The 19,773-nt window shown below is 32.3% G+C and overlaps 1 protein-coding gene across 1 annotated transcript in view; it reads right to left on the bottom strand.

The window, feature by feature from the left end:
* The window catches only part of LOC126881476 (rhomboid-related protein 2-like), a 78,300-nt gene extending 64,695 nt beyond the window's left edge, over positions 1 to 13,605 (bottom strand). Inside the window, exons 1-2 of the mRNA XM_050645761.1 lie at positions 13,230 to 13,605; positions 12,957 to 13,168 (exon numbers count right to left, since the gene is read on the bottom strand). Coding sequence (XP_050501718.1) covers positions 12,957 to 13,168; positions 13,230 to 13,292 — 275 coding nt within the window. The 5' untranslated portion in view covers positions 13,293 to 13,605. The remainder of the gene's footprint in view (positions 1 to 12,956; positions 13,169 to 13,229) is intronic.
* Between the last annotated feature and the right edge of the window lie 6,168 nt (positions 13,606 to 19,773).

Raw genomic sequence — 19,773 nt, 5'->3', positions numbered from 1 at the left:
ATTAAAAATTTAAATAAATTGGAGTTAAGATATAGTCAATCTGATAGTAGAAAGTATGATTCAGGAATGCAATTATTATGGAACAATTTTTATAAAATTGAGAAAACTCTTGTGACACAATGGAGAATATGTAAAATTGAAAATAAATAATTGTAGGATAATAGGTGGCCCAATTGATACAAAATAAAATTAAGATCAAATTAGTATAGAAAACAATAGGTGTAATGAATAAAATAGAATTAATAAAACAAAATTAAGAGAGTGAATATTGTTATAATTTGATTGCAATAATGACTGAGTATAAATGTGATAACTGAAATAAAGTGATGTGAAGTGATTGTTTAACTATAAGGTATACAGCCAACCCAGGGAACTACCCCTTTTTAGTTTAAATTTCTAATGTTCGATCATGACCATGACCTTAAAACATTTCGAATAATTAATAACCTAGTTGATGCCTCTTTGTTACAAAATGATCTTAATAAAAGCTTAGCTAGTTCGTATGAGGTAAATATGCTGTACTTAAATATATAAAAATGTTTGAAAATTACTTTTGGAAGATCAAGGGAGTTTGTAAATTATGATTATTGTATAATAGTACGTTGTTTAAAGGTAATATATTGCAAAACCTCTAAATTTTAAAGAACCGCTTGGATTGACATGAAATTTGGCATTCACATAGCTAACAAGTCAAAGAAAAAAAGTGATATTGTGCCGATGTGTGCTTTTGCCCTCGGTGAGTTTCACTCCCTTTTGGGGGTGAAAAATATATGTTCGAAATAAGTCCGGACATGGATAAAATGACTAATTATAAGCAACTTTTGTTCTATAAAGTTTTTTCACCAAGTTAATACTTTTCGAGTTATTTGCGAGTGAATATGTTAATTTTTCAACAAAATAACCACGTTTTTAGACGGTTTTTCGCAAATAACTCAAAACGTAAGCATTTCGTCGAAAAAAAAAATTTTTTATCAAAAATATAGCACGTAAAAAAGTGAAAAAAAATGGTGTATATATTAGGTCACTATACCTAGTAGAAGCAGATGTATAGCTAATGAAAAATAGGTTCGTATTCGTCAAATTCCAAATCGAATATTTTAACGTGCCATAACCGAAAAACGAAGCACTTTTTTGGGGAAAACTCATTTTAACTTTTTTAAAGTGTTTAAAAAATGCTTATTTTTGTTTTTAAAAAAACTTTTTTAGTATCAAAAGTAAACAAGTTACGCTCAAAATAAAGTTAGACCCTTTTTTTTGGTTAAAAATCGGGAAAATTACCCCCTAATTAGCATTTCAAAAGAACTTAATTGTTACCACTTCACAAGTTTTTTACTCGCGTATGTATTAATCATATTATCTGTAAGTTTCATCGGTTCAAAGTCTTAATTTTTGAAAGAGCTGTAGTTAAAAGGGCTTGAACGAGTCACTTCTCACAAGTGTATGCAAGTTTAGAAACACCGAATCTTAACCAATTTTTGTCTTACAGAAAAAAAAATACAAGATATTCAGAAGAGTAAAGCTGACCTTTTTTATTGTTTAAAATTTTTGGTATCTCTAACAATTTTTAAGTTATTTTGAAAAAAAAGCATTTTTTTCAAAATTAAAATTTTTAAAAATTTTACTTTAAAACCAAATTTTTTCAAAAATAAGCACTTTGAATCGATGAAACTTACAAATCATATAAACACAACATAAGTAAAGATACTTGTGAACGTAACGATTAATTTCATTTAAATTGCTAACTGACAGGTGATCTTCCTGATTTTTTTTTGCCAAAACAAAAGGGACCATTTTTATTTTGAGTGTAACTTGCTTACATTTGATGCTAGAATTTTTTTATAAAAACAGAAATAAAGCTTTTTTTAAACACTTTAAGAAAGTTGTAATGTGTTTTCCCCAAGAGTGCTTCATTATTTGGATATTTCACATTGAATTATTCTATTTGGAACTTTTCGAATATGAACCTATTTTTTATTAGCTATAACTCTGCTTTTGCTAGGTATAGAGACCTAACATATAAACCATTTTTTCACTTTTTTATAGGCTATAGTTTTTCTAAGAATATTTTTTTCGACAAAATGCTTACGTTTTGAGTTATTTGCGAAAAACCGTCTAAAAACGTGGTTATTTTGTTGAAAAATTAACATATTCACTTGCAAATAACTCGAAAAGTATTGATTTGGTGAAAAAACTCTATAGAACATAAGTTGCTTAAAATTAGTCAGTTTATTCATTTCGGGACTTATCTTAGACTTATATTTTTTCACCCCCGACTTGGGGTGAAAGTCACCCCCAGGGCAAAAGCACAAATCGGCACCATATCAGTTTTTTTCTTTGGCATGTTAGCTATCATCATCATCAGTAGCTCGACAACCCTTTTTGGGTCCTGACTTGTTCTTGGATTTTCCGCCATTCTGTTCTGTTCCTTGCTTTGCTCTTCCAATGGGTAATCTCAAGTGTTTTAAGATCTTGTTCCACTTGTTCCATGTATCTAAGTTTGGGTCTTCCCTTTGACCTTCTCCCTACTGGTGTTTGCTTCATTATATGTTTTGGTGTTTCTGTCTCCAACATTCGTTCAACATGGCCCATCCAGCGCAGACGTCCGATCTTTATGGATGTTATGACGTCGGGTTCGTTGTATGCTGCGTATAGTTCAAAATTATATCTTCTGCGCCATACGTCATTTTCTTTCACCCCCTTATATATGTGTCTAAGGATTTTTCGTTCAAACGTACCTAATCAGTTCTCATCGCTTTTCGACAGTGTCCATGTCTCTGTTCCATATATAAGGACCGGTTTTATCAGGGTTTTGTATATTTTGCATTTGGTTTTTCTCGTGATGTTGTTAGATCTTAGATGTTTAATGAGTCCATTATATGTTTTATTAGCAATATGTATTCTTCTCTTAATTTCTTCGCTGACATTGTTATCTGCGGTAACTAGTGAACCTAGATATGTAGAATTTTTTACGCTTTCGATGTTATAGTCTCCTATTGTCAGATTCTGTAGGTTTCTTTGGCCTGTCGATTTGCTGGCCTTCATGTATTTGGTTTTTATTTCATTAATATTTAGGCCACTGTTTTGTGCCGCTCTTTCTATAGCATTAAATGCTTCTATCATTTCTCTTTTGCTTCTAGCTATGATATCAACATCATCTGCAAATGCCAATATTTGTACACTTTTTGTTATTATTGTTCCTCTGGTGTTGAGTTTTGACTCTCTAATTATTTTCTCTAATGTGATGTTGAATAGAATACAGGATATGGCATCTCCCTGTCGTAGGCCCGTTCTAACATGGATTGTATATGTTAGTGCGTTTTGAATTCGAACCCTGCTTTGTACTTTAAGTGTTTCTTTTACTATATCAATGAGATGAGTTGGAATATTAAACTCTTTCAGGGCGTTGATCAGAAATTCTCGATGGATACTATCATAGGCACTCTCAAAGTCAATGAAGAGATGATGTGTTTCTATATTAAATTCACTAGTCTTTTCCAAGATTTGTCTCAAAACGAAGATCTGATCTATTGTGGACTTCTGCCTGCAGAAACCACATTGATATCCCCCAACTATTTGTTCCGACATGTTAGCTATGCTTATGCCAAATTTCATGTCAATCCAAGCGGTTCTTTAAAATTTACAGCAAAAACCGTGAAAGAATGTACTATAAATAATGTACCTTTTGAGGCACGTAATAATATTAAAGATTTGGGTATAAATTTTGTTTCTAAATTAACTTTTAATATAATAGTCTCCCGTTTTAAACCACTAACGAGGCTTTGGGATTATAGCAGAGTAGTCTGCTATATCAAGGGCCTAGATAGATAGATAGATATTTATTTATTTATCATAATAGATAATACACAAAACAAAAACATTGCACTCCACACCTGTACAAATTACATAAGAATTGTCAAGGCAAGGAGCGCTGTATAATTATCATAAAGTATTACAAAAATTAAAAACATGAGACTAAACAAATAAAGAAATAAGCATTGACAAATTAAATTAATCAGTAACATTCAATATATAAACAAAAAAAGAGAAAATAAAATAAAAACACTGGAAGTACAACAAACATTGCCAATTGGTTTCTAGGTCTTAGTTTTAATATAATGGATTAATAATCTCTTAAAGATAGTTGCATTATGGCTATTTTTAATGTGACAGTATACAAGTTGCCTACAGTATACAAGGAAGGTAACAGGGTCAGTGCTACACTTCAACCGCCTATTATTACCCCCGGTTTTACCCAAGGTACTCATTTTATTCAGGCTGAGTCGACCTGGGGCCTATAGACATTTTTTAAAAATGTCTAGCTGTTCTCGCCGGCACCGGGATTCGAATCCCCGCCTACCCGCATAGAATATCGGCTGTCAAACATCCTACCGTCTGAGCTACTCGGTCCTAAATTAACTTTTAAATATCATATTAACACATTTGATGTGTATGTTGCTCCTAGGTGACAATTTGTTTCCCTCTCCAAGGCTGATGTCGCCATTATGATGCTCACTTACATTACATTACAAAAATTATTTCAGGTTCTGGGAGAAGTACTTAAAAAATTTATACAGCGAACATGTTAATGAAACTTTAACTAAAGCCTGATTTATTCTTAGAAACTGTATCAGTGTTCAGTACAAACGTTAAACATGTTGTACTTTAGTTTAGTTCGATCAGTTTTGAAGTATGGATCTTTCATTTGGTCTTCTTCATAATATAATAGTGACATCTACGGTATCAAGAGAGCTCAAAATAAATTGAGGGTATGTGCTTACAAAATTGGTTTTATTAGACAGTCATACACATACAGGGTGAGTCATGAGGAACTGTACATACTCCTACCTCGTATAGAGGCCCCTATGGGGAATAATAAATGACCATTAAAAAGTGTCTGCTCCCATTGTTTAATAATACAGTCGAACCCGCTTATTAGAATACCGGTTAAAGGAATATCTCGGTTTAAGGAATAGAAATTTGAGGTCCCAAAACGTTTTTACTACGCTTATAATATGATCGGTTATTAGAATATCCCTGTTATAGGAATACTTTCTCTTGGTACGACGGCTATTCCAATAAGCGGGTTCGACTGTATACACGAGTATATGCGAGTTTCGCATTTTTACAGAAATTTGTATTCGTCATAATTTTTGAACGGTCAGATCGATGTGTTTTGGTCAATCGTTACACTATTACCACCTAATCAACTGATTTATTCAAACTAGAAAAAAAACAGGTCCGGCTTTAAAAAATTAGTTTGTTTGGGTCTTAGAAAAAATTTCACCCTGTATATGCTTTATGAAAACTCTAATATTAATTTTACAAATTAGACAAATAGGCAATTAAAGTGACATATTTATTTTTTCCCCACACGATTACTTAATTTTTATAAAAAAAAATCAAATTTGACTATGAATTAAAAATTTGGTAAAGTGAACCATAGATTTAAAAAAAATTAACTTTTAATACAAAAATTAATTTTTTTAAACAAATATTTGATTTATGTTACCACCCAATCAACTGATTTATTCAAACTAGAAAAAAATCAGGTCCAGCTTTAAAAAATTAGTTCGTTTGGGTCTTAGAAAAAATTTCACCCTGTATACGCTTTTTGAAAACTCTAATACGAATTTTACAAATTAGAAAGATAGGCAATTAAAATGGCATATTTATTTTTTCCCCACACGATTACTTAATTTTTTATTAAAAAATCAAATTTGCAAAATCGCAATTTTACCATAAAAATAAAAAAAAATAAACAACGTTTTTCTTAAAATTAAAAGTTTCACCATTTTTTTTTTCTATAACATGTCTAGATCTAAAACTCCCCATAACACTTCTCTTTGGACTCTATAGTTTAACAAAGACGTGATCAAATACATAAATTTTAAATTTTTTCACTTAATTCTTGCCATTTAACTTTGCATCTCACGAAGCTGCACCTTTTATTTTTAAAAATTCTTAACTTTTACGAGAAGAAGACCGAAAGTCTACAACAATTCTGGCAGAGCAGAGCACTCCAGTGAGCTACAAGTACTTAGACTAACTGAGTACATAGCAGCTGGTTTCAACGATAAGCAATACACTGGAACAGCATTCCTGGAGGTAAGCAAAGCTTTCGACAGAGTATGGCATAAGGGACTCATATATAAAATGCGAGGCTATGGGTACAGCGGGGCGATGACGAGGCTGATCTCTTCGTACTTGGGCGACCGGAGCTTCAGGGTTCGGATAGGACAAGTCCTGTCCCAGCTCGGGAGCCCGGAAGCTGGGGTACTACAGGGAGCAGTCCTGTCACCCCTCCTGTACACAATATATACCGCAGACGTACCTAGAACTCCGGGTACCATTATGAGCCTCCACGCAGATGACACAGCGATAGCGGCCAAACATAGAAATGTAGACATAGCAGTGACCAACCTGCAAACAGCGTTAGAAGACATAGAAGAATGGAGCATAAAGTGGAAGATAGCCATCAACTCGGAGAAAACGCAAGCGGTACTATATAAGAAAGGAAGACAACAACCAGAAGAACAATTGACGGTGCAGAACACCCCCATCGAGTGGAAAGACGATGCCAAATATCTAGGAGTCATCATGGACAAAGGATTAACCTTCAAGAAACACGTAGAAGCCACAGTCCAAAAAACCAACATGGCAAGAGCAACACTAAGAGGATTAACAGGAAAAAGAAGTAAACTGAGACTGAAGACTAAAATAAAGCTCATAAACAGCATAATATTACTGATACTAACGTACGCATCTCTCGCATGGGGACACGTGTGTAACACAACAAAAAAGAAGATACAGGCGGTCCACAACAACAGCTTAAGAGAAGCAGCCAAAGTCCCAAAATACGTAGCCGAACGATTCCTCTTCAGAGAACTACAACAAGTAAGAGTCACGGAAATGATGACAGACAAGGCCAGGGTAAAATTTGCAGAACTGGAGCACCATCCAAGCCCAATACTGCGAGAGATGCTAAGGTACGACGTTTTCCACCGGTGGAAGCACAGACGTCCAAAACAACAAATATTGTAAAGAGGGATAAATAAATAAAATAGTGTAAACAGTGAACGGTTCGTAGCTCGAAAACAACAAGTGCCGAAGAAAACGTAACACACGTAGGTCCAATACCACGATCACCTTTAAGGTAAGTCAGAAATAGAAAAATACAGAAGGGCATAAGCCCCCAAAAAAATATAAAAAATACAAAAAAAAGGCGTAAGCCCCCAAAAAAATATAAAAGGGTACCACATGGAATCTTATTACCCAGCGTGCCCCCATCGCGCATCAGCGTGCTATGGGGGGAAAGGGATGGCCTGGGGCATTGGAGCGAGGTGGGGTGATCCCTGTTTGTACTCGGGTCAAAACACCTCGCCCCAATGAATTGTTACACCCGAATGTACTTTTTCGATAGGGTGGACATATCCCACAGGTCGGGTTGAATCAAATTGCTTGCTTACTTGCAAATGTGTCGGCCTGGGGTTTGATGGTTGCTCCACTATGTCGGGAAAGGAAGGCGGAGTTCAAGCAATTTTAAGGCAAAAATACAGCAAATCTTTTTTTCCACTGTGCATCACACAGATTAAATTTAGTTGTGAACGATTTGAATCATTTAACCCTCGCAGGACCAACCTTTTAGTAGAAACAGCGAGTACCAAGGAGGGTCAATAAATGTCCACACATAAATTAATCAACTTTTATATTATTCCTAGACGTTAATGGAACAGTTAAAAGATACGAATTTATAATTTATCCGGAGCCTTCGGCTTAAGTGGAATTGGCATCATCGTAGGATACAGAAACATTTTTCACTTCCTGCTGTGCTTACCGCATACATACTTGCATTTTAAACAAACTATGGTTGTTTTTACTCACTTATTGGCCTTTTTTCTTTTAGATTTTGCTAATTTGACACATGAATTTTATCGTCCCTTTCCCTTTTGGGATGGTGTTGAAGGTATTCAAGGGAATTATTTATAGTCCACTGTCAAGTTTTTATAAAAGTATGAGGAAATGAATTAAATTATAGACATGCTAATTATGCCATCTAATAGAGCAGTAGTACGCTGACAACTACTAATTATTTGAGATTTTTAGGAACAAAGGTATTTAGAAAATCGGATGTAATGCAATGTTGTTGTTACTTTTTAACCCTCCTTGGTCCTTCTAGGACAGGAAAAATATACTTTCGGTAGAGGTAGGTGGAAAACATCTTATCAGTTGCATTCTGTGGCACGCAAGTCAGGATTTATCGTCGCTGTCATTTTGATTGAGAAAATATTCTGAATACCTAGAGCCTATAGTCAACCACCTACAATCTGCGCAAACTACTGTTTTAAAGGTAGCGGAACCTATTCGTCAAATCATGGATACTTTTAAAAAAGCACAGACACAACGCAGAGAACGTAACAAACACTTTATTGCATGAAGCCAATAAAATAGCCGAAGAATGCGGTTTTGAATTATCTATCCCTAGAACTATAAACAAGCAACAGCATAGAATAAATCAACCAGCTGATACGCCTAGTGAATACTGGAGGCGATCCATGATTCTTCCGTATCTGGATTCTATGATATCTCCTCTAGAGACACGGTTTTCCGAAGAAAATATGCGAGCCTTCGCTCTGAGTCTTCTGCATCCCAAGCATTTTTCAAAAATTGATTTAAATTGCCTTAAATTAGAACTGAGACAATCCTTAAACCACTATGAAGTATGGGTAGAACATTGGAATAAAAAACGCCTTAATAATGAGTTAGACAACTTCAACACCCTTGGAATTTTTGAACTGGTTCGAGGATCCACTACTTTTTATCGGTTAACAAAAAAAATTGCTGGAAATTCTCGTAACATTGCCTTCCACTACGTGTAGTGTTGAATAAAATAAAAACATGGTTGCGGAATACAATGGTCGAAGATCGCCTTAATGGGTTAGCTCTAATGAGCTTTCATCGAAAACAAATATTACCAAAAAAGAAAGAGTTTGTAGAGAAAGTTTTACAAGAATTTACAATTGATCCGCGTAAATTGTTGTTTAAATAATAGTGTTTAGTAACAGACAATTTATCTTGCTTCACAAATCGAAGGCTTATCCGGGAGGAAATAAACTTGTTTTTGCATCACGTTTTTGTAAAAAGCATTAAAAACGTTTTTAAATATTTAAATTATATTTAGTTTGCTTCTTTTTTGTATGAAGGCGTTAGTTATAATTTTGGCTTCAAAAACGTTATTTTCAAAACTTTTCTGAGGGAAATCCCTCCCCTCTCCCCTCTCAGTGAAGACTATCAATTTATATCTATATTTATATTGCTTATCTAACCAATTTTTTTATTTCTCAAATCTGCCCCCCCTAGTTTTGATCCTGCGGACGCCCATGTTTAGATCCAGAGTTACTAAGTTTAATAAGTTTTAATGTTAATACTACAAGAACTAATAACACTGAGATTTTCAACATTCCATTTCATACTACAAATTATGGTCAAAATGAACCCATTAAAAGAATTTTACGAGCTGCCAATGAGCACAGCCATAGTTTAGAGCTGTTTGGAATACTACAACATTTAAGAAATCATTTGAGATTTTGAGCATTACTTAAGTACTTAATAACTTAATATTAATAATAATAGCTACTAATTTCAGTCAAGTTTCAACATTCTCAAATACAAGTGGAACAATTTGTCATGCCATGTTTTTGCTGAATTTAAGAGGTTTTTGTGAAGTAAATAACTTTATTTTATATGTAAATTTGCAGAAAAATCAAAGTGATTCAGTGATTTACCTAGTTTTGCTGAACCTGTGTTTGTTGTGCAATTAATTGACTAAATTGTGTTATAAATCCACAGTAAGTTGTTAATGAGCTGGTTTTTGCTTCCTTCTTTTTTGCTGACATCAATTAGTAGAGGCTAATTTAACTTGTTTCCAAATATAAGTTGGTTTTTAATAAGCCTTATAGTCCAGGAATTTAGTTCAAAGTATTATTATGAATGGAAATTGTGGAAATTGTAAAAATCCTGTGGGAGATAAATCTGTAGTGTGCGACAGCTGTCACATAATATTGCATAATTCTGAATAGTGCACCAGTCTCAGTGCTAGTGAGTTACGTGCAGTGGTTCTGCAGAAGAGATCTTTATACTTTTTCTGTACTGACTGTAGGCTTTCGTTTAAAAATGTGCCAAATCTTGTGAGGCAGATTGAAGCTCTTAAGGCAGAAATTGGGCAAATGAAAGTGGAAATTCAAAATCTAAAAGAAGAGAGGTCAAATCTTAGTGCCGAAGAAGTGATTACAGAAATACAGGAGAGGCAAAAACGAGCAAATAATCTCATGATTTTTAATTTTCCACAAACAAATCATAACTCTGATGTTCAAGAAGTTAAGAGTTTCATAACTCAAATCGTTGATAACCCATCCAGCGTTGAAGTTAAAAAAATAATCCGAGTGGGTAAGAAAAATAAAAATGGCAATCGACCACTAAAACTAACACTATCTTCTGCTCAAGAAGCTTTTATGGTGTTTAAAAATAGACACAATACCAACAAAAACAAAAAATTTTTTATAAGTCTCGATCAAACTCAAATGCAACGTGAGCTTTTTAGTAAAACTCGAAATGAATTATTAAAGAGACAAGACCAAGGTGAACTTAATTTAACCATTAAATATTTTAACAATATACCCAAAGTTGTTCAAAAAAACTAAGTCAGTCTCCACGTGGCACGCCTCATAATAACTTAAATGTTTATTACCAAAATACAAATGGGCTTCGAACTAAACTTCAGACTCTTTTATTAAATATTTCACATTGTTCCTATGATGTAATTATTCTAACTGAGACTTGGCTGACTGCTGATTTTCTAGACTCTGAACTTGGTATGGAGAGTTACATTGTGTACCGAAAAGATAGATCAAGTGAAACTAGCATCCACACTAGGGATGGCGGTGTTTTGATTGCGGTCAGGAAGTCAATCTCGAGTGCCCTATTTGTAAGCAGCAGTAATATTGAACAGGTGTTTATTACTATTGGCAGTCTATGGCAATATTTGGAACTGTCTATATTCCACCCAAAGCGGAACCAGCTGTATATACCGAATTCAGTGAAAGTGTTGATGAAGTTAGTGAGAAGTATCCAGCTTCCAAACTATTTTTGTTCGGAGACTTTAATCTGCCAAACATTATGTGGTCTAATGATGAACTGTCTTCCAATGTTACTTTTGGTCAATATTGTACTCCTAATGAAACTCAATCTGCTTGGATATTGTCAAATCTATGTAATTTTCACAATTTATTTCAAATCAACACAATATCCAATTCTCGTGGGGTTTTATTGGACTTGATATTTGCTAATGACAGTTCTATTCAAGTTATAGCTTCTGATGAGGAAATAGTTAAATTAGATAGGCATCATCCTGCCTTGAACATTGCCATAAAAGATTTTCTTTGCAGTAATGGCTGCTCAACAAACCTGAACAGCTCTTACTATTTGGATTTTAATAACACTGATTTTAATGCCTTGAATGATTACCTTTCTTGTGTTAACTGGGATCAAATTCGTAGCAACGAAGGGCATCTGACGTAATATACTTGACGACGGGATATTATCAAAAATTATCACCTTAATTTGCATTTCTGTAGCTTTCTATTGGTCAGAATCTCCTATGAATGAAATAATCAAGTAAATTTCATTGTACCGCACCATCAGTACCATATGAACTGTTTGAAAATTTTAATAAATTATGCTAATACTTGTTATGTTACGAAAAAAACGAATTTCTAAAATTTGGTCATTCCACATAAGATTTTTTGACTGCAAAAATTGGTTGGTAACCAATAATACTTCCAAGAGTAAGATTAATAATTGCATAGTGGCATATTGAAAATCTGTGAATTCTTAACCTCCGTGCATCGTTATTTCAGTCTAAACATAGACAGTAAGACGGTTGGATATTATTTTGCAAGGTGCTACAAACTTTAACGGTTTTCAGGTGACTTTGTCCCAGTTTGTTGATTGTTGGATTTTGGTCATTGGTTGCTTCTATATTAAATTAAAGTAAGTAAATGCTGATTTTAAATTTGCTTTTAGCCTTGTAACAACTGCAGGGTTTATTAACTTTATAGCATTAACGACGTAAGTAACCTTAATTTTTTTTAGATGCCCTCCAATTACAAACCTGTTGCTGCTGGTAGTAGAAATTATGGAAATTACACGGCAGACACATTTTCCAGGAAAATTCGATGGATTTGTAATAGGTAGTAATAACTGTTACGGTTGGGTGCAGGTAATGTTACTGGGTGAAAGAAGTTTATGGCAATGGCCCGAAGTCCGGTAAGAAAATACTACCACTTGGCTAATGTTGATTTCACTGAGCCATTGGAACTTGGAGATAACTGATATTTCTTTCCAGATTTAAAAAAAAAGCTTGTAAATCGTTTTATTGCTCATTTTTGTTAAGAAATTATGTTTTTTGTTAACCTAGGGTCCTATGTAAAGTTTCATGTTAGTTTTAGTTTTTCTTTGTTTGAAATTTAAATAAATTTTTTTTCACTTAACAAAATGTTTGATTCTGATTCATATGATAGGGTCACTTTATCCCAAACAATAATAATCACAGAGAATAAATATAAAATGTAGCTTGAGACAAAGTCACCCGACACTAGCGGGTGACTTTGCACACCACATTTTTATTTTTTTTATAATAAAGGAAGCGCTTCTTTGTGTTTTCATGTAATTTTTCTAAAAGAGTAGTTATAGACTCAAATATGCATAAATAAAGAAACATACTTTTATGTATTCAAAAACTGAAATCTACATTTAAACTTCGAAAGTGGTAGTAGAATAAGTAGGTGTTGAACATTTAGATGTGTTGGATTATTGCCATGACAAATATTTTGCTGTAAGTAGGTATTATACAAAACGAGATTACATTTATGAACATCATAGCCTTAAAATGAACTTCTTACCTTGTAATATAATGCCCAAATACATGATTTAAATCCGGATTATTAATCATTTCATAAAACTCTTCAAAATCCAATTTTTTATCCAAGTTTCTGTCATGCATCCCCAAAATTTTCTTAATACAATGCTGAGGTATATCTTCTTCATATTCCCGGCTTTCTATTATGTCTGTTAATTCTCTGATAGAAATGAAACCATCCCTGTTTCGGTCATACTAGAAAAGAAATGAGTCCTTAGTAATAAATAAATGTTAAAATAAAATTATGACTCCTTACCTTGTTAAATATTGCTTTGTAAAACTCCTTTGATTTAAGGGGAATTTGTACATTATCCCCCATTATTTAATAATTAAATAATAACAATAAAAATAACTTAATTCACTAGGAGAACTGGTTAAAACATAGAATAATAATTATGTTAAACAGGAAGTTTCTTATGAATCAGCTAAAAAGTATATTTTTTCCTGCTATTCACAATAGCAACAGCAACAAGTTTACAAGTTTACGTATTTACCATTAGTCATCCAATTAACCAATTCAGCTAAAATTCCGCAATGCAATAATTGTTAAAGTTTAAACTCCCCCCTATGTTTATATTTATACAAAAACAGTTATCAAGTTATCTTGGAAACAAATGTATGTCAACATTCTCACGACTGTAAATATCTGACCTATCACAACATTTACAATAGATAGATGGCGCAAGTTTGATTAAGGGGTTGTACCCAACTCATCGAATCCCAACTCCCATAATATACTGAAAACGAAGAGAATAGGCACCAAATCGTATACGACCCTATTCATATACACACCAACTCGCATACATATACGAGTAGGATGGAGGGCACTTTAGACCAGGACGCATCTGTAAAAATGTTAGTACATTTTGGACGTTGAGAGGTGACTCATATTTTTTTGCAGGAATTACTTGAAAATAACTCATACAATAATATTTGATAATTACGTATTTTTTATGGGAAATAAGCCACAATTTTACTAAAAAATGAATTTATTAACATTTTTTAGTAAAATTGTGGCTTATTTCCCATAAAAAATACGTAATTATAAAAATGCCACAAGGAAATAGCTTCAGAACAACAATAATATTTGAGTTATCCTCCCACTCAAAAAGGTCTGGAACATTGTTTAAATAATCAAAATGTCAAAAAATGAAGGAAAAATTGGATATTTTTCTTGGTTTTTGATTATAACTTTAAAAGTATTCATTTCCGAGAAAAGTTGTACTGACATAAATGTTGGGTATTTAAATTTTTTACAATATAGGATTCGTTAACCATTTTAAACCTTGTTGAAAATAGCAATAATTGCAAAAAACGTTAAAAAACAAGTATTCGCATTTTACGTTTTTCAACCATTTATGCTACACTTAGGACCTTCATATTTTACACAGAATAACTTTATGATATAAGAAAACAATACTGTGAATTTCATTAAGATCAGTTTAATAGATTTTGCAATCCAGCTTTCGCAAAAAAAATTCATTTTTTCAAAATGTTGCAGGACTGAAAATAAAACAGACAGAAAGTTGAATTATTTTTTACATATAGTAGAATACTGTGCCTTTCATTTGCAATTTGCAAAATTAAGATCGGTTAACCACTACTGCGTCAGGATTTTTTTATATAAACATTATTTTTTTGGTGCTACGCGCAGGACAGCGTATAGTTTTCTCTGATTGGGCATTCCAATGACCTTTGATAATGATTGATAAATTTTAATTTTTGGTACATTTCGATATAAATAAATAAATTTGTTTATTGCAAAATGAAAAATAACATACTCTGTCCTTTGAAATAATACTTTTTTTGGCAAAAACTTTCTTTGTTCATATATTTTAAGTTAGAGAATAAAAGTTTATTATTTTTAAACATATGCAATTGTTTAAACAATATTTCAAAAACAATAATCAAATTAGTTTGATTTTTGTGGAATTAAAATATTAAAATACAACAAAATATAGAGTAAGAAAATAATATATTAGATAAAGATTGGAAGAAATTTTGGTGGAAATCAACTTGTGTGAATCGCTGTCCTGCGCATAGCACCAAAAATTAATATTTATTTAAAAAAATTCCTGACACCGTGGTAATTAATGGATTTTAATTTTAAAAATAGCAAATGAGAGGTACTGTATTCTTCTATACGTAAAAAAATTTCAACTTGCTATCTGCTTTATTCTCAGTCCTGCAACATTTTGAAAAAATGAATTTTTTTTGCAAACGCTGGATTGTAAAATTTATTTTGCAAAATTTCTTAAACCGATCTTAATGAAATTTACTGTATGGTTTTATGATACCATAAAGATTTTCTTGGTAAAATATGAAGGTCCTAAGTATAGCATAAGTGGTTGAAAAACGTAAAATGCAAATACTTGTTTTTTTATGGTTTCTTCGCAATTATTGCTATTTTGCAACAAGGGTGACAATTTTTAAAATTTCTAACCAATGATACATTGTAGGAAATTAAATTACGCAACTTTTATGTCAGTACAAATTTTCTCGAAAGTGAATACTTTGAAAGTTATAATCAAAAAACGAAAAAAATAATCGAATTTTTCCTTTAATTTTTTGACATTTGGATTATTTAAATAATGTTCCGGACATTTTTGAGTGGGAGGATAACTTAATTATTATTATAGGAGTTAATTCCAAAAAATTTCTGCAAAAAAATATGAGTCACCTCTCAACGTCCATCTCAAAACAGATGCGCCCTGGACTATTATAGTGCAGTCACTGAAGGTTTTCACCTCCGATTTCGTTAAACCTTCATCGATTTTCATGAAAATTGGTGAGCAGTTAGCGGATACCAAAAGGAACAAAGGTGACATGATGCCAACTTGAGCATTTACTGTGGGGGTGGATGCCACCCCTTCTCGGGGGTAAAAATTATTTTAATAAAAATAATACCATAAGACAATAGAGAAACAAATTCTAAGCAAAATTTGTCATATAACGTTATTAATATAAATCAATACTTTTTGAGTTATTAAAGATCAAAAATTGTATTTTTTCCTAAAAAAAGAATGTGTGTGTACTTTGTACGCACGTAAGAAGTTATACTTCTATTATATGATTTCAACGAAATTAATATACTTTAAACAGTTTATTTATATTTTATTTAAATATTAAACTAATTTTAATACTTAGGTACTACTTCTCAAAAATTTTTATTAAAACAGTGCCAAAAATTAAAATAATAAAAGAATAAAACACACACAAACAAACACATTGAAAAATGCCACAAATGATTTCTGAACAATGTAGGAAAAAATTTTAACTAAATACGTATTTTCTGAAAAAAAAATTATATAATAAACTTACAATCATAAAATGTATAAAAAAGATAAAAAATAAAAGTTTCCATTGGGGTTCGAACCCGCTTATCAGCGCAGTTATTATTGAAATTCATTAACCTTAAACTTTTACCCGCGGAGACGATGTGTCACCATGTGCGAAGATCAACTAACTAAACGGATTAAACTTTTGACGGTTCTGAATTGAACCAAATTATTTTGAATTGAAAGAAATATTAGAATACAACAAAACATAGAATAAGAAAACAATATATTAGGTGAATATTGATAGAAATTTTGATGGTAATCAAATTATGTAAATCAAAGCATTACATACATACTATTTTAGTAGGTTCTTTTTAAATTTTCCAAATATAGGTAGGTCCTACCTATGAAATTTTTTATTAGGATACTGAAACATCTACAATTATTACGTACCTGTCGCTTTTAAAAACTATTTAAAAAGTCACTACAATATTATAAACTTGCATTTTTCTCTGCCATCACAACAATAAAAACTAATATACACAACATTAATTTGTTTATCCAAAATCTCCATATTGAACAATTATTGACAGATGATTTTAACACCCAATCAGATCCCGTATAACGTTTATAGTGTTTATACCATACTGTCTGTGTGCGTATGCGCGCAGATGAAATTTTACTCTCAATCGCGCCTAAAGAAGTATAACTTCAAAAAATGCATGTTTTAAAGCTGTTTTTCGCGTATAACTCAGAAACTATAAGCTTCTACAAAAGTTAGTATAGGTCTTTCTTTACTTGCACAAAAATAAATTGATTATTTGTTTATTAAGCTTAAACGAAATTAAAAATTAAAGCAAGTTAAATTAAATGAGCCAGTATAGTGTATGGGTATTATGCTTTAATTCAGAATTTAACTGAATCAAATAGATACTGAATGCAATAGGTACATACTACCTAACTACTGAACCCTATAAAGCTTACATATAGGCCTATAAAAAACCGCTCGTTATATCGCACCTCTGTTCAAACAGTGTCACAACTCAAAAAAAATTTAAAACGTTTTTATTGCACCAACAGTTTAATAAAACAACAAATTCCTATCTCAAAAAGTGTTACTTCTATGGCTCAAGTAATTATCCTTAGATGATACCTACTATAGTGTCATTATATGGTTAACAAAAATCAACGATGCCCCGAACATATACAGTGTCACATATCGACTTGTGCAAGGTATTTGTCCATCTAAGATCTGTATAAAGCGTCGTTTGTTAAGTTAAGACACTATATGAAATATGTGATTACTTTATTCAAAACAACTGCAAATATGCTCAAGGAAAGTAACACACTTATTTTTCTTTTTGCAGTATTTTTCGAGGAAAATTTTGTTTTATTTAACGATGTTACTTACATTTAAAATTAAATCATTAATAATTATAACTCTGTTAACCAGTTAATAATAATGATTTTATATTCTGTACCGCAAGAGCCACTTTTAATAAATAATATTTCGTAAATTTTTGGTGATTTGATCTGTATAGTGTCACAACTAAAATTTTTTTTAAATATTTTTAGCAAAATTAATAAGCTACACTGGGGTGCAAAATTAACCGGACACCTTAAAAATGGTTCATTTTTGATGCCTCGAATTTCCTAAACCTGTTGTCCGATTTAAGTGATTTTTTTAATATGTTATAGCCTTATTCTTTAACAATATCGCTGTAATAGCATTGTTGCTAAAGAGTTAAATTTTCATTGTATACCGGGTGTACCAATCAAACTGTGTTTTTTCTCAAAGTTCGCATCACCCTGTGGAATATTCTAGCATTTATAAAATACTGAAATTAAAATCCAACTATAGCCTCATGTTTTCTCAACATTTTGGTTTTTGATTCATTCGCTTACATTAGACCATAAAAAAGTTAGGTACTTTAACAACTAGCCATGATTTTCATCAATACAGGGTGTTTTTAAATAAGTATGGCAAACTTTAAGGGGTAATTGTGCATGAAAAATAATGATGACAGTCTGCTTTATAAACGGTATGTCCGCAATTGCTTCATTTCCTAGATAGGGGGTGTTGAAATTTTTCTTACAAACTGACGATTTATTTATTGTTTTAAAACCAGTTGAGATATGCAAATGAAATTTGGTGGGTTTTAAGACGCAGTTATTGCACATTTCTTGACATACAGTTAAGAATTTAATATTCACCATTGGCGCGCATACGGGTAATATGACGGCTCATATTACCTGCATGCGCGCCAATGGTGAATATTAAATTCTTACTTGTATGTCAAAAAATGTACAATAACTACGTCTTAAAACCCACCAAATTTCATTTGCATATCTCAACCGGTTTTAAAGCAATAAATAAATCGTCAATTTGTAAGAAAAATCTCAACACCCTATATTTCAGAAACGAAGCACTTGCGGACATAGGTTTATAAAGCAAACTGTAATTATTTTTTCATCAAGAATTACCCCCTGAAGTTTGCCATACTTATTTAAAAACACCCTGTATTGATGAAAACATGGCTAACTATGGTTGGGTTTTAATTTGATAATTTGATACATGCTAGAATATTCCACAGGGTGATGGGAAACTTAAGAAAAAAACACAGTTTCATTGGTACACCCTGTATACAATGAAAATTTAACTCTTTAGCAACAATGCTATTACAGCGATATTGTTAAAGAATAAAGCTATAACATATTAAAAAAATCACTTAAATCGGACAACAGGTCTAGGAAATTCGAGACATCAAAAATGACCCATTTTTAAGGTGTCCGGTTAATTTTGCACCCCAGTGTATTTTGTAAAGCTTTAAAAATCTTTGTAACTGACTAAATCAGTTATTGTTCTAATTTTAATAGTTTTTGAATTAAACCTGGAAAAGTTCTAGCACAAATTTCAAACGTCGTTTTCTCGATACTTATGCGTTTTTGACTTATGACACTCTTTGAGCGGAGGTGCGATATGCATTTATGTAATATATGAGTATGTATCTAGAAACGTACTTTTGTTGACATTTTAATTTTCAAAATTTTTAAACATGAAGTTAGATTCCCCTTTACACGTATCGTCAACATATCATTTACATTACATATTTAGTTTGCTTAAGATGTATGCGAGTTGGTGTATATATGAATAGGGTCGTCTACGGTTTGGTATGTATGTGTTTTGGGTGTATGGAAGTTGGAATACGATGAGTTGGGTACGACCCATTTATGTATTCATACAAAAGTGTTGCTTTTTACCAATAGATGGCACAGCAAACATTCTTGCAATTCTATGATATACTCGGTTCGCTGACCCACTCACGACTGTTGAAAATCTACTATTATAGTAAGTATAGTCCAGCGTTTCCCAAACCCCAAACGGTGGGTCGCGACCCGGTACCGGGCCACGAAAGCAAAATGCCGGATCGCCTCGTCTCGCCGTTTCACATGAACATCTTCTTTTACACTGCGAAGTGCGTTGGCTATCAAAAGGGAATGTTTTAAAAAAACTTTAATCTA

The sequence above is a fragment of the Diabrotica virgifera genome, chromosome 3 (assembly GCF_917563875.1).
Source record: "Diabrotica virgifera virgifera chromosome 3, PGI_DIABVI_V3a".
NCBI classification, from domain to species: domain Eukaryota; kingdom Metazoa; phylum Arthropoda; class Insecta; order Coleoptera; family Chrysomelidae; genus Diabrotica; species Diabrotica virgifera.
Note: the sequence above shows the minus strand (reverse complement) of the source record. Positions and strands in the feature narration are given on the sequence as shown.